Genomic DNA, 22,219 nt, shown 5'->3' with positions numbered 1-22,219 from the left:
TAATGGCCAGGCCCAGAGTCAAACCCAGCACAGCAACTGGTCCCCAGTGCAGCTCAGGTAAAGGACATAAACACCCTTCAAGCCCAGATCACTGGACCTCATGCCCGCCATCTTCCAGCATGAGCCCCCCCCCCCAGAGTCCACACCCTCCTGCTGTAGTCCCCCAACTCCCTGGACAATGACCCTCCTGGGATGCCCCCTGCCTCCCAGCCTTGCTGCCCCTTGCATGTGCAGGGATAGGCATGCCTGCTGGGGAACTTAGTATGCACGCACACGCACGGCAGCCAATAACGTTGTCATTTTAAAGAATGGATGAAATCAGCAGCCTCTCTGTGGACGCCAAGCAGGCTGATTATCCCATATTTGCACGTCTGGGTGGCAGGAAGGCTCACAGTCTAATGACTGAATTATCACCCTAATGCCTCTTGCTGGCTGGGAAGGATGCCGGGGCAACAGCTGTCACAGGGGTCTTGGCCTGTCTCCTTTGACTGCATCCAGAGTGAGGGCCCCCACAGCCAGGTCTTTGCATCCCAAGGTCCTGGTGCTGAGGCCTGCCCACAGGGAATGGGGAGCACTTCACTTTGGGTGGCTGGGGGAGCCAGGAGATTCAGAATAATTGCTTTGCAACCAGGACCTTCCGAGGCGAGGTTATCCCCGTCCTCCATCCTCCCAGGAAGCCAAAGGCATGAGATGTGACAGTGAGGGGCACAAAGGACATCTGCAACCAAGCCAGAGGAGCAGGGCTTCTCCCCGTGGGGGTCTGTTCCAAAGCAAGTTGCTTTGGATGAGGGCTTTCTGGAGGTGGTGGCACACTAGACCAATTGCTGCTTTTTCCTCCTATCTTTGAAATCCCAGGGCCTGACTGTGCAGCTCTCCTCACTCAAGGTAGAGGGTAGGGGGTGGAAGTATTGTGTCTGGCTTGCACAGACATCCTGAAGAAGGAAGGCAGTCTCCTTCTGCACTGCACCCCTGGGGTTCCATGGGCAAAGGAGAAACCCCCCCCCTTGCTCCTCCACAGACTGCCAGAGGCCCTGGGGTGTGAGTGCAGCCAGAAGCAATTCTGGGGTGGGGGTGGGGGGCCGCTGAGGCTGCAAATCCAGGCAGAGGCGGGAGCACCCCGTCACTTGCAGACTCCTGGACGGCCACTGGCGTTTCTCCTCCGCGGTCCAGCGCAGGGGACCCGGCCTATCTGCGGAAGCTGAATCCTTCCCGGGTTGTCTTCGCACCCCTCTTGCCGTCTCTGGGGGGCTGGGGCGAAGGGGCGTCCACCATGCCCCCGTAGGGGCAGCTCTCGGAGGCGGGGTGCTCGCCGGTGCACTCCACCGCGGGGATGGGACCGCTGTCCCACATGCCGGGGCCGCACAGCTTGCACAGGTCGTGCAGGCTGCAGGGGATCTGGGGGCGCAAGCGGAACTGGTGCAGCAGACTGCGGGCCTGCGGGTGGGGGAGGAGCGTGAGCAAGAGACCCTCCCCCACGACCTCACGTGATGGGCGGCCAGAGGCCCCTGATACCATCCACCACCCTTGAGGAACGGAGACCCCCACCCCCATCCTGTCCTCCCAACTCCCCTACCCACCCCCTGCCCGCCACGGACTGTGAGGACAGAGAAGCTGCCTGGGGAGTGGGGATGGCCTGGGTTCTAGGAGGGCTTTGAGGCCTGTGGGTGGTTTTATATGAGGCGGGGTCTTGTAATAAATGGAGGACCTTGAAGGTGGGGTCTTTGTGGGGTGGGGCCCTGAGAGTGGGATATCGATGGGGCGGTCCTCAGGGTGGGGCTTCGTTGGAGGCGGGCCCTTGGTGTGGCAGGCCCTGTCCTAGCCAACCAGGGCAGGGCAGGGCAGGGCAGGGGCGCAGTGGGGGACCCACCTTGTGGAGCACCAGCTCCCCGTTCATGTGCATGGCCAGGTTACCAAAGTGCAGGAGCATCTGGTCGGTGGCCAGCTGCTGCTCGATGACGTCATCCCCATAGATAGCGATGATGGCCACGCAGATGAAGAGATGGAAATAATCCGTCTGTGGGCGGTGAAGAGTGGGGTTCAGAGGAGGCCCTGCCCCAGTTCTGGTGGAACAGTGTAAGTGGGTGCCTAGGCCTAGGGAGGCTGGCAGCCCCTATTCTGTTTTCCCCACTGCAGACTGGGTCAAGGTCAGAGCTAGGTCAAAGGTACAGACACACCACCAGAGGACATTGCTGGTGCTATCTGCTCTCCTAGGACCCTCTGATGCCGTTTTGGGTGGGGGGGGGACGACGACGACGACACACAGACAAACAGGTTTTCTCTGTGGGTCCCTGTGCTCATGTCCCAGTCCTGTCAGAAGTATTGGAAGATGATGTAGTGTTGCAGAAGGTTGGGTTAGGGATACAGCACTGAAGAAGAAACTTCTGGACTCTCTCCACACCAACCAATGTCCTAATACTCCACGTCAGATCTCCTGACTGGTGCTGAGAAAGTGGGACATGTCCCTGACTGTCCCCAAAGAGTGACAAAACCATCATCATGGTCTGACAGCTAGCTGGTTACTTCTCCCTGCTGGGGGGGGGGGGGGTCTGTCCTAGCCTGCAGGAACCTGTCCCAGGTCCTGTTTGGGGGCTTCTTGTGAGGTCTGCAGCCTAGGATGCTAGTCACCTTTTATTCACACTAGCCTGAGGGCAGAGGAAGGACACACAGCACCAGGAAGCCCGTGTTTAGTCTCTCCACAGTGACCACCAATAGCACTGAACCAAGTTTCCAGATCAGGCTGGGCAGAGCCCACAGGTGTGTGTGTGTGGGGGGGGGGTGTCAAAGACTGGCCCTGCCTGCCCCCAAGGAAGATGTACCAAGCTTGGCAGCTGGCCCTTTCCATCCACCTGGGCATCCAGGATAGTCTGGTTTGGGCTCAGAATGGCCTGCTATAGCTGCAAGGGGCTGGGTGGGGGTGGGGTAGGGGGAGACTGAGGGGCACTTCCTGGAAGGGGATGTCCAGCTCCTTGGGAGAGGATGGGACTGGCTCTGAACAGTGTGTGACAGTAAACTGGGACTCATTTCACATCTGGGACAAAGCCAGTGCCGGCCAGTCCCCAGGGACAAACAGGATCAAACAGATTGTCTCACTCAGGGGTCACAGTCAAAGTCAGGAGCACCCCTCCCTGCCACATACCCCTCCCTGGGGATGGGGCAGGACTCACAAGGCTATATTTAGCCTGTGAACAAGGAGGTAGATTTGACTGGCTGATGTCTAACACAAGGGCAGCAAACAGTGAAGTCTGAATAGGCCTGTAGTTTTGACTAGATAGCCTTCAACTGAGGGGATGGGGGTGTAAACAGATCCCAGGGGTGAAAATACCTGAGGCTCTGACCCATGGGTGCTGCAGAGCTTAACATTAGCTCAAGGGGTAGGGGATGTCAGTGATGTGCCTGGGGCCTGGGAGAAACAAGAGTGATTTTTTTAAAGTGCAAGATATGGCCTAGTGGTTATGTAAAAAGATTTTTCATGCCTGAGGCTCCAGAGTCCCAGGTTCAATCCCCACTACCATCATAAACCAGAGCCGAACAGTGCTCTGATAAAAGAGAAAGAAATGTCATAAAAATGCAAGCCACACTATGGATCTGTGCTTGCTCTCCAAGCAGGCCTGAGAGCCACCTGGCACCTGGCATATGGAGGAGTGTCAGCCTGAGTGGTGAGACTGGGAGAGATCAGCTCACTGAGTAATCAGTCTGCAGGGCAGCCTAGTAGGTCTGGAGCCCCCAGACACCCAGCACAGAAAAGGGCCCAGCTACCTCCCAGCTTACTTTCTTTAAGGCTAATGGAATCAAAAGGTCTGGCTTGCCCTTGGCCATGGCCAGTGTGTGGCTCATCTGGGCACTCAAGCCCAGAGACACTGATAGCAGTGGACAGCATGGGAAATTGGTCTTGCTGGGGGCTGGCTGGTGGCCCCCCACTTCTTGGGGGGATGGAGGCTGACAGGAAGCAGGAGCTCCAGTTGTCCCCAGGGATCCACCAGCATCCCCTGGTTTTGAGATGTCTCTGCCCCTGATTGGTGGTGACAGGATGGAGCTCAGCCCTGGAACTTGGTAATGAGCACAGTCAGTGGGCAATTTGCATCAATTTTAACAACTGGGGAGGCAATGAAGCTGGACTCATGGATGGTTGCTGGTGAGAGGCAAGATGTGAGGGGCTGGGGACTTTGGAGAGAACTGGGGTGAGGGGAGCAGGGGAGAGCATGGTCACACCAACCCTCTGCTATTTTCCAGGCTGGTAGCAGATGGCACCTGTTCCTCCAGTGCTCTGCCCCATCCCCCTAACCCTGGCCCGGCTTACCTGATAGTGTGCCCAGCAGGCCTCCCAGATGCGCAGGGCCTCGGCCTCGGAAAACTCGCGCTTGAAGCAGAGCAGCAGCCAGCGGTGGCAGAAGAGCATCTGTAGCCCATCCTCGCCTAGTGATACCAGGTGTTGGTAGAAGCGTAGGTGCGTCAGCCGCAGCAGTTCCCGCAGGTAAAGCTAGGGGTGGGGGAGCAGTTAGCCCCCACAGGCCTGGTGAACCAGGAAGCTCCCCACTCTCAGGGAAAACATTGGGTCCTGCTGTCCTGGGTGTGTCTACATATTGTCTATATTTCCTCTTCTAGGCTTGGCCAGTGAAATCCCGACTCGCAGACCCTCCTTGGGGGGGTGGTATGTGTGGGGGGGCACAGGATCAGGTAAAACACTGTTCTACTGAGGGTGGGGGACTGGCAGTTGCTTCTGGGCTGGGGAGACCCCCTGCCCAAGCCCAGTCACTTTGTGGGAGCTGTTTGAGAGGCCCCTTCCTGGGAGGGATTGGGGCTGTGGGTGCCCCAGTCACATGCTGTCCACTCTGACTGCAAGTTCATCCTCTCCCAGAGCTACCCCCAGAGTGGGACAGGATGTGTGGACCTCAGGACACTGTTTCCTGCCCCTAGCTGAGCTGAGTCACCATCAGTGTCCAGCCCCACACATAAGCTGGCTTTGTTCCTCAACCCCTCATGGCATCATGTTTGAGGGTCCTGCCTAGCTGGCAGCAAGGTCAATTGCAGGCCTGCAAAGACTCCTTCCTCTCTGGGGTCATGTGCCTCAACTGTACCCCACCTTACATATGTCCCTTCTGGCTTTACTTGGAAGCCTCAGCTGATATCCCTCATCTTCTACTGGGGTGGGGGGTGCACCACCACGACGCTGAAACTCTCTTTAGTGTAACTTCTATGTGATGCACTGGGAGCTTGAACTAGGACTGCAAAGTGGATGCCCTCCCGGTTGAGTTATCTCCCTGTTCAGTGCACAGTGCTCGAGGCCCAGACACTTACTCAGCCAAGTCTCAGCCATGTCCCCCGTGTAGCCTGGTTGCCACCAAACACCTCACCCACCACAGGGCTCTTGCCCCCCATCCCCTACATCTTCTCCTCTGCCTCAAGTTGCCACAGCCTGCCTGGGTGGGCGGGGAGACTCTGGGCACACCAACATTCAGCATTCAGTGCTGCCTGGTCTGCCCTGTGAGGGGGCCAAGGAAGGAAAGAAGGGTATGGGAGGAGGGGAGACTGCTTCAGGATAGAAGAACTGTTGCCCAGTGGGCTGGAGGGCAAGCACCAGGAGCCCCTCCCTTATGGGACCCTGTAGGGTGAACTCCACATGCATCCCAGGGTCCATTCTGTAAGGCTGACAAGGCCTGCCCTCCCCTGCCACCCCAGTGGGAGTCCCACATAGCCCAGCTTTGGGGTTCCTGCCCATCTAGGCCTCACCAGCTGCTTCTCCATGTCCTCATCCCTTGGGGAGCTGATGAAGATGGTGTTCTGCATGAGGCCCACGAAGCACCAGAAGGTGTCAGCCTCGTCCAGGACCTCAGCCAAGAGTGGTGCCACCAGGTCCGACATGCCCTGGGAGTAGCCGACAGCTGGGTTGTACACCGCATAGTTGAGAAGGATCCTCCTGGTGGGATGCAGCAGGTGTGTGTGTGTGTGTGTGTGTGTGTGTGTGTATGTGTGTGTATGTGTGTGTATCAGGAGATGACTAGAGCTGCCTGGGCCCCCTCTGTCTCCACCTTAGGGGAGGAGTGGCCTCTGCTAGCAGGTGCACACACCCGACCCAGAATCAGGGAGGCCCACAATTAGCCACTCATAGGACTGGGGTGGTGGTGGTAATGAGTCCTGAATGGCCAGCTTCATGTCTCCCTGTCACAAAAGCCGGGCTGGCAGGAACATTTTTTATGGGCTGCTAATCTGTGCAATTATTTGCCAGGACATGGCAGAACATGAAGAGATCCGAAGCTTCCCAGGCCCAGTGGCCTGTGGCCTGATAACAAGGGACCACCCACCTATCCTGAAGCAGCCTCCCTCCCCCCATACCCTTCCTTCCTTCCTTGGCATCAGGACCTGCCCAGAAAAGCCTGAGCTCAGTGAACACCCAGAGCCCAGAGTGGGGGTGGAGGGATCTGCCAGCAGTTGGGGAAGGGCTCATGGGGTCCACAGGAGTTGTCCACCACCAGGCTGGGAATTCTCTGGCTGGCGTGGGGGTGGGGGGGCAATACCTCATACTCTCCACATTGGGGTTGTCCTCCCCTCGGAAGAACTGGTTGCTGCGGTCAGTGCGCACCACATCCTTGTCCACTGTGAATTGCACGTTGCGCCAGAAAGTTCTGTGCTCCTCGGGGGGCATGGATAGCCTGGGGGGTAGGGTAAAGGGGAGGCACAGTTATACAGAGGCACACCCCACCCCTGCTCTTGTGTGTGTGTGGGGGGGGGGCAGGAGCACTGCTGCAGCTGCGAGCCCAGCAGCTCCTAGCTCATTCCATGATGTAACATCCCAGGTGGAGTCGATGACTGGTAGTGAGCGGTGACAGTGAAAGCACCCCAGAGGACTCTCAGTGGGTGCCAGATCCAGGCTGGGTGGAGAAGGAATTCTGTGGCCTGGATTTGTGAGCTGCAGGGCGTGGCTTCCCCCCCTCCCCCCACCCCGCGGGGGGGGGGGGCAAGGGCGGAGGCACCTCCTCTGCTGGATGTGAGCGTATTCCCTCCGCCTCCGTAGGCGCAGCTCCTCCCTCTCCTCCGAAGTGGACTCCGGGCTGTAGCAGCGCAGCAGGAAGGGCCAAACCTCCCCCCGGATGGACCCGTCAATGCCGCCGAAGAAAATGGCCTGTAGGAAGCAGCCCGAGCTGGGGAGGGGCCCCCACAGGGCAGCTGAAAGCACCCCCAAATCCCCGGGGGCTCTGCGTCCTGGGGCGGCCAGGGTGCGCCCCCACCTTACAAATGACGCCTTGATTGAGGGCCCTGGCGATTTGCACTTGTTTGCCGGGAAAGCCCCGGCCCCCCATTCCCAGGCTGGACACAAACCAGCCTCATTTCAATGTCAATGCCCCCCCCCGGGGGGGCGCGCGCAGATTAAGGCTAATCCCTGGTTTGGGAAATGTTGCTGTTTTTTTCTTTCCTTCACTCAGAGCCAGCGCATTTCAGTCGTGGGGGTCCCCCCAAACGCTCTTGGGGCGGGGCTGTGATGGCTTCATCGGGGCTGGCTCACAGGGTTCCCCCACCTTGCGCAGTTTGTACTCTTCCTCCACCTGGCCCAGCTCGTTCAGGTGCCGCAGCCAGGCCGCCACGTCCAGCCGGTGGTGCGCACTCTCCTCGGGGTGCGCCTCCGACGACTGCAGCTTGGGGCGGCGGATGGAGAACTGCATGCAGGTCCTCTCTTCTGAGACCTGGTGGTTGAGGGGAGGGGGGCGAGAGACCCGAGCCTAGAGGAGCGGCTTTTCCAGGGAGCCCTTTCCGGATTTAAAAGCCTCCCCCCAGTCCTCCGCAGAGGTGGTCAAGTTTTCCCCTCACTAGACCCTCTCAACGGCAAATACAATTAGACTCGATTCCAATGAAAACACCTTCCAGCACACCGGCCGCCCCAGGACGCAGAGCCCCCGGGAGCTGCAAAGGTGGTAGGAGGCAGACAGCACGGAAGCCTCGGTGGCCTGCAATCGATCCATTTGATTGGCCGCATACAAAGGGAGCCTGTTTGGGTCGGGAGCTGCCAGGCAGGCCTTGCGGAGGGCAGTCACCGAGGCCGAGCAAAAATGCAGCTGACACTTAATTCAGAAATCAAAGGTTGTTCGGTGCAGGGGGAGTGGGGCGCTGCTGACAGAATAAGGGAAGCCAGCCGGACACTCGGTGGGGAGTAAGGGGATTTTAAAGTCAGCCCCGCTCCTAATATGCACAGTCCCGTATCTTGAGCAGATAATTAAAGAACGCTTACTCCATTTGTATGGAGAGTCAGCAAAATATGGCAGGAAGCCTTGTCAAAACATGATTTTGCCAGTGCGGGGGCCCTGACTTCCAGAGGGATGGGCACAGGGTTCCAGTCCGGAGGGGTTGTTAATTCCATCACCCTGGGATGTTGGGTCCCTGCCCACGACGTTGGAGAAGAGGACCAGGACCCCTGGCCCCCATGTATTGGGGTTGGGGGGTAGCTGGGAGTCTGAGGACACCTGGGGCTACCTGGTCTTTGAGGTTTGTCTCAGTGCAGTACTTCCACTGCTGGAACACTTCTGAAAGCTTGTCCAAGCCACCATGGTGGAAATGGAGCACCTTGTACTGGCTCTCCCGGCTGGCCACCACCAGCTGACCGCTGGTACAGGCCTCATCACTGCCCGGGGTGTGGAGAGAAAAAAAAATTTATGAACAGGAGGCACAAATGAGGAGCAGGGTATCCTGAGTAGTCAGAGAAAACACGAGTTGCTGATGAGTTGGGAGTTGTTGGCAGTAAAGGACAGACTCACAGCCGTATAGAAGCCATCACCCCCTTTTTGGATGGAGAAGCCTAAAGAGCTCCCTCCCAGGGAGCACCCAGGAGGCTGGACTGTTCTAGCTCTTGGGGTCCAGCCAGGCAGCACTTCTGTCCCCACCCCTGGTGGACAATGGCCACCCTTCTTTCTCTCTTCTCTCTCTCTGGCTGGTCCCCAATGGTGGGTGGGGGTAGGGTGTGGGCGACACAGCTGGGTGGCATTAGAGCTTGAATCCAGAGTTTGAGGAACTAGGCGAGCTGCCTCTTTCCTGCAGGACATGCTGGGAGAATCCCCAGGGAGTTTGGTTCACTATCTGTAAAGGCAGGGGGATCTCTCTGCCCCACTGGTGACATGCCTGCACAGGCTCTTAGTGGTGGGTCCCTCTGCCTTTCAGAGATGGAATTGATGCAGCTGTCGGGCAAGACAACAATAGAGATGACCCTGTGGAGATGGGAGGACTGGGGAGACAGCACAATGGTTCTGTAAAAGACTTTCATGCCTGAAGCTCTGGAGTCCCAGGTCCAATTCCCAATACCATCCTATCATAAGCCAGAGCTGAGCAGTGTTCTGGTCTGTCTTTCTCTGTATCTTTCTGTATCACTTTCATAAACATATAAATAAATAAATAAATAAATAAAATTTAAGAATAAGAAAAAACAAGAAAGGTGTTAGGCTAGGGAAATAGTGCAGCAGCAGAGCACAAGCTTGCCTTGCATTGTTCAAGTCCTGGGTTTGATTCCCGTCCCTGAATAAAAACAACAAAGACAAAGAGCAAAAGAAAAGACTTGGGGCCAGGCAGTGGTGGACTGAGTTGAGCAAGAACCTGGGTTTGAGCCTCCATCCCAACCTGCAGGGGCAAGCTTCACTAGTGCTGAAGGTGTCTCCCTTTCTCACTCCTATCTCCTCTTCTCCTCTCAATTTCTCTGTCAAAAAAAGGGAAAAAACCAAAAACAAACAACAACAACAAAAAAAATGGGGGAGGGAATAAAATGGTCACCAGAAGTGGTGGATCCATCAAGTAGGCACTGAGGTCCAGCAATGGCCATAGTGGCAAAAATAAGAACAAAAACATGATTTCCTAGACACATGGTCACCACAGAGCCACTTGCAGCTGTCCCATCCCCAAGCTCCTTGCCTGGTACTGGTGGAGACCAACACTGGGGGCACAGGTGAACAGCCCCAGGAATGCCTCACCTGAAGAACAGGCGGAGAGAGCGCATCTGGCCCAGGTCCACACGGAACACACTGCAGATCTGTTCCAGGGTACGTGCACGCTGAGGCTCTTCCCAGTGCGAGCTCTGCAGGAGGCTGCTGCCCTCTGGGAAGTGCAGGCTGGCATCAGCCCTGCAGGGGAGCCAGGCATGAAGCGAACAACCACACTATTCCTTGCCCACACCAGCCAAGGTGGGAAGAGGATGTGGGACACACACACCAGGAGCTCTAGCCAAACATAACACACACACACACACACACACACACACACACACACACACACACACACACACCAGGACATGCTGTGTGTTCAAACACCAGGACACACTGAATGAATGAATGAATGAATGAATGACTCCAGGCCCAAGTTATACTTTCCCATGGCTGGTCAAGCAGTTTCATGAGCCAATTCTGTTCCACCTCAGTGGAGGCACTTAGCTGTCAGAATGACAGATGAGGTCACCCAAGATTTGAACCCTCTGTGGGACCATGAGGAAGTCTCCAAGCCCTGGGAACCTTTGTTTCCACCTAGGTAGAGTGAGGAAACGTCCAAGCTCGGGCTCCACTAGGACTGGCTATGCGTGACTGGTCCAGACACAATGGGGCTTGGATTTGGGTTCCGACCATTTTCTTGGCAAAAGTACTGATTCAGTAAGGAAGCCTGTGGACTACTGATGGAATTAATACTAAAAGTGAACCCTAGGGGCTGTGGCACACCCAGTAGAGTGCACATGCTACCATATGTGAGGACCTGGGTTCAAGCCCCCAGTTCCCACCCACGTGGGAGCAGCTTCATAAGCAGTGGAGCAGAGCTCCAGGTGTCTGTCTCTCTCCCTCTCTCTCCTGACCACTCTCCCTCTTATTTCCTTCTGTCTCTATAAGGAAAAAAGAAAAAAAAAAGGCCACTGAGAGTTGTGGAGCCATCATGCAGGCACCAAATTTTAGCAATAACCCAAAGCTGACAAGCACAACTAAAAGTGAACACTTAGGGCACATGTGCTAGGGCTTGACCCCCTGCCAACCACATCTCACAGCAGAAACCCCACAGCAACACTCGGAGGGAGAAGTGACAGTACCCCAGCCGCTTTGGAAAGGAGGCACTGAGGCCCAGAAAGGTTAAGCAATGTGCCCAAGGTCACACAGTCTGCACATGCTAGCTGGGGTTGGCCCTTCAACCTGATCCTGGCAGGCTGAGACTCTCCCCTGCGCCCATCTCTCCACATGAAGGAAAGCAACACAGCTCTGCTTGCAAGAAGTGACAGGAGGGACTTAGCCACATGGTGATGGGGGGTGGTGGTGGGGTGGAATAGTGACAGTTGCCACATGCACTCATCGCCAGGCACGTTCTCCAGACAGGGAAAAGTCCCAGAATGAAGTGACAGGTGGCTCTTCCCAAGGAGGGGGGGCGGGAGTGGTGGTGGTGGTGGCTGCCCTTTGCTGCATCTGGAACAGCACCAGGCCAGGTGTGTTGAACTTGGTGGCTTTGTGCCCAAGAACGAGCCAGGTTGACCATTCTTTGTGGGATCCTGGGGTGTCCCAGGAAATGCTGTGGCAAACACAGATGGAGTGAGAGGATAAGGGAAGAAAGCATTGTGGTCACAGGGCAAACTTGGGCCCCCCAAAATGCTGGGGGCTCCCCAACTTCCTAGGAGGCCACAGATTAAACTGCATTATATGGATCACTTTCTGCAAATCAAGGCAGCAGGTGGGGTTTGTATATGAGGGAGTAGGAGGCACCTGCTGCAGTGCTTGGGATAAGCATGGACTGAGCACAATCCCTGGTTCTCCCCTCCAAACTCAGAGAGGCCACCCAGAGTGACATCCCTTCTAGCTCTGTCCCATGCCCAAGCCCCACCCCTCTCACACAGAACCCACCCATGCCTGCACCCAGTCCTACACCGCCTCCTCCTCACATCAGAGGGGAGGGCCGAGGGCTCTGGGAACCAGGCCAGCATGGAGGGGACAGTGGCAGAGCGGCTGGCCCCTGCAGGAGGAGGGGGCACCCCACATGTTCCTGCAGCCCTGTTCAGGCTCTTTCACAGCTCCTAGGGGTTATTTGCATTAATTAATGGGTTGGCTGATTAATTAATTCCAGACACTCTGCTTGGGACCAATGACTGGGGTTCCATTGACTTGTCATTCAGGCAACTTCAAGAGCTCAGAATGGCGGCCTGGGAGGGTACACAGGGATAAGACTCAGGACGTGTAGGTGTGAGGCCCTGGAGTCTGATCCCTAGCACCACACATGTTAGACTGATGTGCTGGTGCTCCCTCTTTAAATGTCTTATTTATTTTTATTGGATAAAGACAGAGAGCAATTGAGAGGGAAAGAGGAAATAGGGAGGGAGAGGAAAAAGGAAGGGAGAGAGAAGCTTCCCCCCTGCAGGTGGGAACCAGGGGTTTGAACCCAGGTCCTTATACATAGTGAGGTGTGCTCTCAACTAGGTGTGTCACTACCCAGTCCTATTTCTCTCTTTATATATATAAAAAAGAAGTATTTGAAAGAATCATGTTAAGGGTCTGGGCAATGGTGCACCAGGTTAAACACATAGTATGAAGCACAAGGACCTGCTTTTAGCCCCTGACTCCCCACCTGCAGTGGGGGAAAGGCTTTCTTCACAAGCAGTGAAACAGTTCTGCAGGTATCTCTCTATCTCCTTCTATATCTTTCTCTCCCCTCTCAATTTCTCTCTGTCCTATCCAAAACATATATATATATATATATATATATATATATATATAATGGCCACAGGAACATTGGATTCGTAGTACAGGCACCAAGCTCTGGAAGAAAAAGAGAGAATCGTGTTAAGTGAGATAAGCCAGAAAGAGAAGGATGAATGTGGGAGGATCTCACTCACAGGCAGAAGCTGATAAATAAGAACGGAAGGGGAAACACAAAACAGAGCTTGGACTGGAATTGGTGCATTGCACCAAAGTAAAAGACGGGGGTGGGGGGTACTTTTAGGTCCTGGTGCATGATAATGGAGGAGGACCTAGGTGGGGGGTTAAAATATCTTGCAGAAAACTGGGAAATTTACATATGTACCAACAACTTTACTCTTAACTGTAGCCCCCCCCCCCCCCCCCGAGCCACACCTGACAGTGCAGGGTGGGTTGAGGAGAAAGAACCATCAGCTCTGTCAGTTGTCAGTTTGGCTTCTCTTCTTTCCATCCAGGCTCAGCATTGGCAAAGCCTCGTAAAAATGACAGGACCCAAGGACATGGTGCATTTCTTCACATTTAGCATTTTCTAGCTCTGTCTCAGAAAGCAAGTTTTCATCTCCAGCTCATTAGGACCTGTTGCCTAACTAATCGTGCTTCTCATTTCAATGCACTGCATGGAGGGGGAAGGTGGTGGTGCGTCATTTGATTGCACATGTTACTGTGTGCAAAGACCCAGGGTTCAAGCCCCTAGCCCTCACTGGCAAGGGGGAAGCTTCATGAGCAGTGAAGCGGTGCTTCAGATGTCTGTCTCTATTCCATAAAACAAAGATAAACAAAATAAAACCTGACCAATGAGTCCAATTCTATACAGCACATGTGAATATTCTTCAGGCAAGATTGCTCTATGTGTGTAAACAGATAAAAAATAAAAGCCATGGGCTGGGGAGATAGCATAATAGTCTTTCATGCTTAAGACTCTGATGACCCAGGTTCAATTCCCAGTACCACCATAAGACAGGGCTGAGCAGTGCTCTTGGTCTTGGTCAGCTGGTCTTTCTCCCTCTTTTTTTTTTTTAATATTTTTATTTATTTACTATTGGATAAAAGCAGAGAGAAATTGAGAGATCCGGGGGAGATAGGGAGAGCGACAGAGAGAAACCCACAGCTCTGCTTCACCACTTGTGAAACATTCCCCCTGCAGGTAGGGACCAGGGGCTTGAACCTAGGTCCTTGTATACTGTAATGTGAATGTTTAACCAGGTGCACCATCGCCTAGCCCCCTCTCCTCACTCTCTGTATCTCTCTCTCTCTCAGTAAAGTTCACAGGGGCCAGGTGGTGGCATACTTGTGTGAGGGCACACATATACTGATGCTTAAGGACTTGGGTTCCAACCCCCAGCCCCTACCTGCAGGAGGAAAGCTTCATGTGTGGTGAAGTAATGTTAAAAATGTCTCTCTTTTTCTCTCCCTCAGTATCAATTTCTCTGTCCTATCAAAGATAAGAAAAGTAAAACTGGGATGGTGAGATAGCATAATGGTTATGCAACAGACTCTCATGCCTGAGCCTCTGAGGTCTTTATCTCTCTCATCAAAATAAAAATTAATAAAATATTTTTAAAAGATAACAAAAATAATAAGTAAAATATTTTTAAAAAAAGAAGAAGAAAATAAAAGTCACATAATTTTCAATTTTCTGGAAATTTCATTTTGTGGTTTCTTTTCTTTTATGACTTCAAAGTTGCCAGGTACTGTCCATCTCTGTGCCAGATGAGTGCTGAATGATTGTGTTTGTGCCAGGCCACAGCTGGGAGCCGGGAGCTAGGATCTGGGATGCTAGAGCCCACCAGAGCAGCCTCTCACCTGGAGGCAGGTGCTATCTTAGGTGGCGTGAGGGCTATGTGCTCATTGCCTGTGACAAGCTTCCATCAGTGTCGCCCCAGTTTGCATGTGGGGGCTCCAGTTAAAAGGCCCAAACAGAAGACATGGGACAGTCACTTAATTAATGCAAATATCTCCCCAAGAGGGTTAACCCCCATTAGGGGGGCTGTGGGAGGACTGTGGGGTCCCTCTTGGGATCCTTTTCTTGCAGAGACTGCTTATTGGGCCAGACTCACAGCTCTGCCACACTTGGAGAAAAAGAAAGGGAACACCCGGTCAGGTGCACATATGATCAAGCCCAAGGACCAGCATGGGGAAGCTTCACAAAGTGGTGAAGCAGTGCTTCCTCTTCCTCTCTGTCTCTTCCTCTCAATTTCTCAGTCCCTATCCAATAAATAAATAAATAATAGTAAAGAAAGAAAAAGCCATATAATCTAAGAAACCAGCCACATGTACCTTCCTCTCAATTTTGTTGTGAACCTATAACTTCTGTTATAAATCTCTATAAAATACATATATAGTGACTAGAGTGCTGGACTTACAACCATGAGGTCCCGAGTTCAATCCAAGGCACTGCATGTGCCAGAGTGATGCTCAATGTATCTCTTTCTCTCCAGGATTAAGAAATAAACAAAAGGATCGACCTACCAATATCCATGTCCAGCAGGGAAGCAATTATAGAAGCCAGACCTTATACCTTCTGCACACCATGATGATCCTGGGACCATACTCCCAGAGGGATAAAGAATAGGGAATCTTCCAATGGAGGGGATGGGACACAGAACTCTGGTGGTGGGAACTGTATGGAATTATACACTAATTATTTTATAATCTTGTTAGTTAATATTAAATCACTAATAAAATAAAAAAGGAACACCCAACACAAAGATGACAAAAAGACGGGAAAATGAATCCGCAGAGAATACATACAAACAACTGATCAAGGGGCTGGGTGGTGGCGTACCCAGTTAAGCACACGTTACCACGTGCAAGGATCCGCGTTCAAGCCCCATCTGCAGAGAGGATACTTGACAAGTAGCGAAGCAGGTGTGAAAGTGTCTGTCTCTCTTCCTCTAGCTCCCTCTCCCCTCTCAATTTCTCTGTCCTAACCAACAAAATGGGAAGGGATGGGGGACAGCAAATATGCAAGGAGCCAAATCAATTCTCCACTCTCAGAGTAATGAAATAAGTGCAAATAAACACAAGATACCATGGGGGATGGAGGGGTCTGTGCAACTGAAAATAATGAGAAATGATACAGTCTAATGTGGGTGAGGGTCTGGGGAGTAGAAATTCCCAATGAACTGTGGAAACTGGTCACCATATATCTGCACAGTGATTTGGACTAACCTGGAAAAGACTTGGAAATGCTCGAACACTCTGATTTTTGCCTTTTGTTTCAAGCAGATATGCATACACACAGACAGAGCAGGTCTTCAGATGAAACTAACAGTAGGCCTTCCAATAATACCACTAATTTGTTTTTTTCAACATTGTTTTGTTATTACTTTGATGAGAAAGAAAAAAGTAATACTGGTTGTTGTTGAACAAAATGTCACTATTGAAGGACCTGGCTTCATTTTATAGATTGTTTTGCTGGGAGTTACAGTTTCCAGGCCAAAAAATAGCTCACCCAGTAAGGGGTGCCCTGCTGAGGGGGAAGCCCTGGGTTCAAACCCTGACACCACGGAAGGCAGAGCAGTGTTGTGCTGTCTCTCCCTCCCTCGCTTTTTCTTTTTTTAAACTTTATTTGTTTGATTTGAAAGGTCGGAGAGAAATTGAGAAGGAAGGGGGTTAAAGAAGGGGAGAGAAAGAAGGAGAGACAGAGAGTCACCTAAAGCCCTGCTTCACCACTTGTGAAGCTTCCCCTGTAACCAGGTGTGCCATCATCCATTCCACCACCACTCCACTTTTCCTTCTCTCTCTCTCCCTTTCTTTCTTTCTTTCTTTCTTTCTTTCTTTCTTTCTTTCTTTCTCTCCTCCTTTCTTTCTTTTTTTGCCACCAGAGTTATTGCTGGAGCTCAGTGCCTGCACAGTGAATCCACCACTTCTGGCACCATTCCCCCTTTTTTCTTCCTTTCATTTTATTTCATAGGATAAAAAGGAATTGAGAGGGGGGAGGGGAGAGAGAGAAAGAGATAGATACATGTAGCACTGTTTCACTGCTATTGAAGCTTCCCCCAGAGGTGGGGAGCAGGGGCTTGAACCCGGGTCCTTGCACATGATAATGGGTGTGCTCACCATCTGGTTCCCCCCTTCTTGAATAATAATAATAATAATAATAATAATAATAATAATCTGGGATATGGAGGCAGTACCACATTAAAAAAAAAAGTTGCAGGATCCAAGAACCTACCCATGATGTCAAGTGACCAGAGAAAACACTTGACAAAAATTGACCTCCCTCATGGCAGAGCACTGTAGTAAGATGGGAGGGCTGGGCTATGTCTCCCAGGAGATTTGGTGAAGTAAGGGGGCTGCTGCCATGAACATATCTCCTAGACACTGAGCCTGAGGCGCTGCCCTCAGGGGAAGGCAAGCCTCACAAGGAAGGCACAGAGGCTGGAGAGGAAGGAGTTAAACACTTCTTATTTGCACAGGTCTGGATTATTTGCATGACGAAGTCCAAGGGCTTTTCAAAGAAACTATTCAGCTAGCAGATGAATCCACCAGATTTCAGGATCATTTAATGTCAAAAACAAATAAACAACAACAACAAAAACATCACAGGGCTGGCAAAATATCTCACCTGTAAGACCTAGGTTCAAGCCTGGCTCCCACCATACTGGAAGAAGTTTCCTTTCCTCTCTCCCTCTGCCTCTCTGTCTGAACTTTTTTTTGGTCATAGTATTCTTAAAGACTGCAATTAAAAAAATAATAAAAAGATTCCACTTTTAGTAGAAAAAAGCAAAAAAAAAAAATATATATATACAGTGAAATCTAAGTCCTCTAAGCTGACAACACAAAACCTTGGGTAGGGGAAATTAAATATAGTGAATGGAGGGTTACACCAAGACCATGGCTGAAAGGGAAGTAGTTAAAATGATAATCCTGCCAAACTGACATATAGATTCAAGATACAATCAACATTTTAGCAGGATATTTTGGGGTAGCCATTGACAAGCTTACACCTAAGATTCATATGAAAATGTAAAAGATAAAAACACAGGGGCCAGGTGGTGGCATACCTGTTTGAGTGCTCACATCACAATTCACAAGGACCCAGGTTCAAGACCCTGGTCCCCACTTGCAGGGGGAAAGCTTTGCAAGTGGTGGAGTGGTGGTGAATCAGCACTGCAGGTATTTCCCCTCTTTTATCTCCCCTTCCTCTCAATTTCTCTCTATCTCTATCCAATATAAACTAAAAATATTTTTTTAAAAAAAAGAATATATGGGAGTTGGGCAGTAGAGCAGCAGGTTAAGCACAGGTGGCACAAAGTGCAAGGACCGGCATAAGGATCCTGGTTCATCCCCAGCTCCCCACCTGCAGGGGAGTCACTTCACAGGCGGTAAAGCAGGTCTGCAGGTGTCTATCTTTCTCTCCACCTCTCTATCTTCCCCTCCTCTCTCCATTTCTCTCTGTCCTATCTAACAACGACAACATCAATAACAACAACAATCATAACTACTACAACAATGAAAAACAAGGGCAACAAAAGGGAAAATAAATAAATATTAAAAAATAAAATTTAAAAAGAATATATATATATATTTAAAACAGATAAATACACACACAGAGTTGGAGGACTCATTGTGTTTGCAGACTTATTACAAACCTCCAGTAATTGGTGGAAAGGTAGACTTTAAGGTCAGTAGAACAGAAGAGAGAGTCCAGAAATAGACAGATCAAGTGATTATTGACAGAGATGCACAGACAGTTCAGAAGAAAAATGAGAGCTTTTCAACAAACTGTGTTAGATCTGCTGGATATCTGAATATAAAGAGATTAACTCTCCCCCGCCCTGCATGCCATATACAGAAATTCCAGATGGGCTGCAGATGTTGATGTAATACCTAGTGCTAGAACATTCTAGAAGAGTCCATAAGAAAATGGCTGTGACTTTAGGCTAAGTTTTCTTACAACACAAAAAAACACAAACTGTAACATAAAAAAGAAAGTTGCTCTCTGTGGTCAATTAGGAATATCAAAGAAGACCTGGGACCGCAACAAGACAGGACTAGAACTGTTGTGACCCCAACAGGAGTTTGGGGCTATTAGCATATGAATGATGCCAACCTGCTGCTGGACACACAGAGAAGGGAAGATATAAAGCAGAACAGGTCACTCTCTTTGGCTGCTGCTTCTTCTCCTGGTAAGAAGCATCTCAGCAGAGGTGCTCCATGTATCTGCCATGGCTACTTCTCCTGGGAACTGAACACGTGTGACTCTGCTAGCTAGTAAACTTTCAGACTCCTCTACAACCATGAGCAACCTTTACCAGAACTGATAATTGTTTATCTTATGGGGTTAAACTTTTGATACTATACTCAGACTTTATGGACCTAGTGTACTCTTAATCCTTGATGATAATTGCTTATTTTGCCTTTTACCTGTTGTTTACCTTTTACTTGTTTCACCCTAATAAACCACAACTCCTCTTTCCCCCCTTTTTGTTGCCCTTGTTGTGGTTGTTATTGTTGTTGTTGATGTCGCTCATTGTTGGATAGGACAGAGAGAAATGAAGAGAGGAGGGGAAGACAGAGAGGGGGAGAGAAAGACAGACACCTGCAGACCTGCTGAATTCACTGCCTGTGAAGTGACTCCCCTGCAGGTGGGGAGCCAGGGGCTTGAACTGTGATCCATACGCCAGTCCTTGTGCTTTGCGCCATGTGTGCTTAACCCACTGCGCTACCACCCGACCCCCCCAAACCCCTTTTTTTAAAAAATATTTTATTTTATTTATTTATTCCCTTTTGTTGCCCTTGTTGTTTTATTGTTGTAGTTATTATTGTTGTTGTCATTGTTGGATAAGACAGAGAGAAACGGAGAGAGGAGGGGAAGACAGAGAGGGAGAGAGAAAGATAGACACCTGCAGACCTGCTTCACCGCCTGTGAAGCGACTCCCCTGCAGGTGGGGAGCCGGGATTCGAACCGGGATCCTTATGCCGGTGCTTGTGCTTTGCGCCACCTGCACTTAACCTGCTGCGCTACAGCCCGACTCCCAACAACCCCCCTTTTTTTAAGTTAAATAACAACATAGAACTACTTTGGGAACCCATCAATCACCAGAGCATCCAGAGACCACAACTCTGCCAAGATATCCAGCTCTACCCAGTTGAGAAACTTCTTTAAAGAGCAAGGAATATCAAAGATCACCTGAGACTGCAACAAGACGAGACTGGGACTACTTTGGAAACCCACCAAGTCACTAATAATAAGCCCTAAGGCTACCATACCCTACAGGGAAGAAAAAAAAAGAGGCTTTAACAGCCACTGTGCTTCAACTGAGGGATTGAGATAACACTGAAACAACTGTTAATTTCAACAACTGTGAACTCTTTAAGTACCTTACATAAACACAAGTAAATCCAGGCAAGAGTGATCAGTGGACTGAAAAGTACTGAGAGAAGGACCTCATAACACACTATATACAATGGTTAAACCAAGGAGAAACATTGAGAAACGAATTGGAACAAAAGTCCAGCTAAAAGCCCCCCCAAAGGTAGAAGCACGTAAGAATGAGATCAACATCCAAACACTAACTGAGGAATTAGTCACTGGAGTGAGGAAAGAGTTTGAAAGAAGTGTCATCAGAAATACAGAAACAGCATATGAGACTCTGGAAGAAAACACTAATTATCTCAAGGTTATTAGAGAGCTGAAAGCTGAAACAGCTGAGCTAAGAGCACAACTAGCTGAACAAGCTAAAATAGTATCAGAACAGGGTAACAAAATAGCTGATATACAGAAAACAGCAGAGGGGAGAGAGAATAGAATAGATGAGGCATAAAACAGAATTAGCAAGATTGAGGATGAATTAGAGACAACAGAAAAGAAGTAAGAGATCTCAAAGAGATTAAGAGATACTGAAAACAATAACAGAGACTTATGGGATGACTAAAAAATAAATAATATACACATTATAGGCCTACCAGAGGAAGAAAGAGAGGGAAAGGAAGAACGCATTCTACAGGACATAATAGTTGAGAACTTCTCTAGTCTAGACAACATAAAAGACATAAAGGTTCAAGAAGCCCAGAGGGTCCTAAACAGAATTAACCCAAACTTAAAGACACCAAGACACATCATATTGAGAAGAAAAGGAATAAGGATAAAGAAAGGATCCTGAAGGCTGCAAGACAAAAACAAAGTGTCACCTACAGAGGAAAACCCAGAAGATTAGCATCAGATTTCTCCACACAAACACTACAGGCCAGAAGAATATGGCAAGATTTATCTAGTGCTCAATGAGAAAAGCTTTCAACCAAGACTACTGTATCCTGCTAGACTGTCATTCAGACTAGATGGAGGCATCAAAACCTTCTCAAACAAGTAACAGTTGAAGTAATCAACTATCACCAAGCCTGATCTGAAAGAAGTTCTGAAAGGTCTCCTATAAACAATCAGATCACCATAAACATGCCATATATCAGAACACTCTAAAAATATACAGTAATGGTATTAAAATATCTTCAGTCTATATCAATAAATGTTAATGGCCTGAATTCACCTATTAAAAGGCACAGAATAGGAAGATAGATCAGAAAACACAACACAACCCATACGTTGTCTGCAGGAATCCCACCTAACTCAACAAGACAAACACTGACTCAAAGTAAAAGGAATGAAAACTACCATACAAGCCAATGGATCACAAAAAAGGGGGCAGGAATAGCTATGCTCATATCTGACATGATAGACTTTAAAATAAATAAAATTTGAAAAGGTAGGGATAGACATTACTTAGTGCTCAGAGGATCAATCAGTCAAGAGGACTTAATGATTATCCACAACTATGTACCCAAGGAGAGGCCATCTAAATACATCAAACATCTACTGAAAGAGCTACAGCAACACAGTAATAGTAGGGGACTTAAACACTACACTCTCTCAACTTGACAGATCACCCAGGCAGAAAATCAATAAAAGAGGAAACTAAATGAAGAGATAGATAAACTAGAACTTCTGGACATTTTCAGAGTAAAAATAGTGATTTCATTTTTTTCAGCCCATCTTGGACAGAACTTGAAGAAATCATGTTAAGTGAAATAAGTAAGAAACAGAAAGATGATTTGGGATGATCTCATTCACAGGCAGAAGTTGACAACAAGATCAGAAGAGAAAACACAAGTAGAACCTTAACTGGAGTTGGTGTATTGCACCAAAGTAAAAGACTCGGGTGTGGGGCGGGGGGCGGGGGAAGTACTGTTCCTGAAAGGATGACAGAGGACCTAGTGGGGTTGTTATTATGTGCAAAACCGAGAAATGTTATGCATGTACAAACTATTGTATTCACTGTTGACTATAAAACATTAATCCCCCAATAAAGAAATTTAAAAAAGAAACAGATATATGAATTTGGGATGATCTCGTTGACAGGCAAAAGTTGAAAAACAAGATCAGAAGAGAAAAAACACTAAGCAGAACTTGGACTAGTTGGTGTATTGTACCAAAGTAAGACTCTGGGGTAGGTAGGGGGGAGGGTTCGGGTCCTGATGGCAGAGGACCTAGTGATTGTATTGTTGTGTGGAAAACTGGGAAATGTTATGCATGT

The 22,219-nt window shown here is 50.0% G+C and overlaps 1 protein-coding gene across 6 annotated transcripts in view; it reads right to left on the bottom strand.

Moving 5' to 3' along the window:
* Positions 1 to 1,116: 1,116 nt before the first annotated feature.
* TBC1D16 (TBC1 domain family member 16) overlaps positions 1,117 to 22,219 on the bottom strand; it is a 107,502-nt gene continuing 86,399 nt past the window's right edge. For 5 of the 6 annotated variants that reach the window (XM_060171856.1, XM_060171860.1, XM_060171861.1 and 2 more), the window contains 9 exons: positions 9,942 to 10,091; positions 8,461 to 8,608; positions 7,512 to 7,676; positions 6,969 to 7,117; positions 6,513 to 6,647; positions 5,728 to 5,914; positions 4,298 to 4,477; positions 1,868 to 2,014; positions 1,117 to 1,434 (listed from right to left, as the gene is read on the bottom strand). In XM_060171856.1, coding sequence (XP_060027839.1) covers positions 1,186 to 1,434; positions 1,868 to 2,014; positions 4,298 to 4,477; positions 5,728 to 5,914; positions 6,513 to 6,647; positions 6,969 to 7,117; positions 7,512 to 7,676; positions 8,461 to 8,608; positions 9,942 to 10,091 — 1,510 coding nt within the window. In that variant the 3' untranslated portion in view covers positions 1,117 to 1,185. The remainder of the gene's footprint in view (positions 1,435 to 1,867; positions 2,015 to 4,297; positions 4,478 to 5,727; positions 5,915 to 6,512; positions 6,648 to 6,968; positions 7,118 to 7,511; positions 7,677 to 8,460; positions 8,609 to 9,941; positions 10,092 to 22,219) is intronic. The other variant, XM_060171857.1, reaches the window with a different exon arrangement.

Source organism: Erinaceus europaeus, chromosome 14 (genome assembly GCF_950295315.1).
Source record: "Erinaceus europaeus chromosome 14, mEriEur2.1, whole genome shotgun sequence".
Taxonomy (NCBI): domain Eukaryota; kingdom Metazoa; phylum Chordata; class Mammalia; order Eulipotyphla; family Erinaceidae; genus Erinaceus; species Erinaceus europaeus.
The sequence above is the reverse complement of the archived record's forward strand: the minus strand, read 5'-3'. Positions and strand labels throughout refer to the sequence as shown.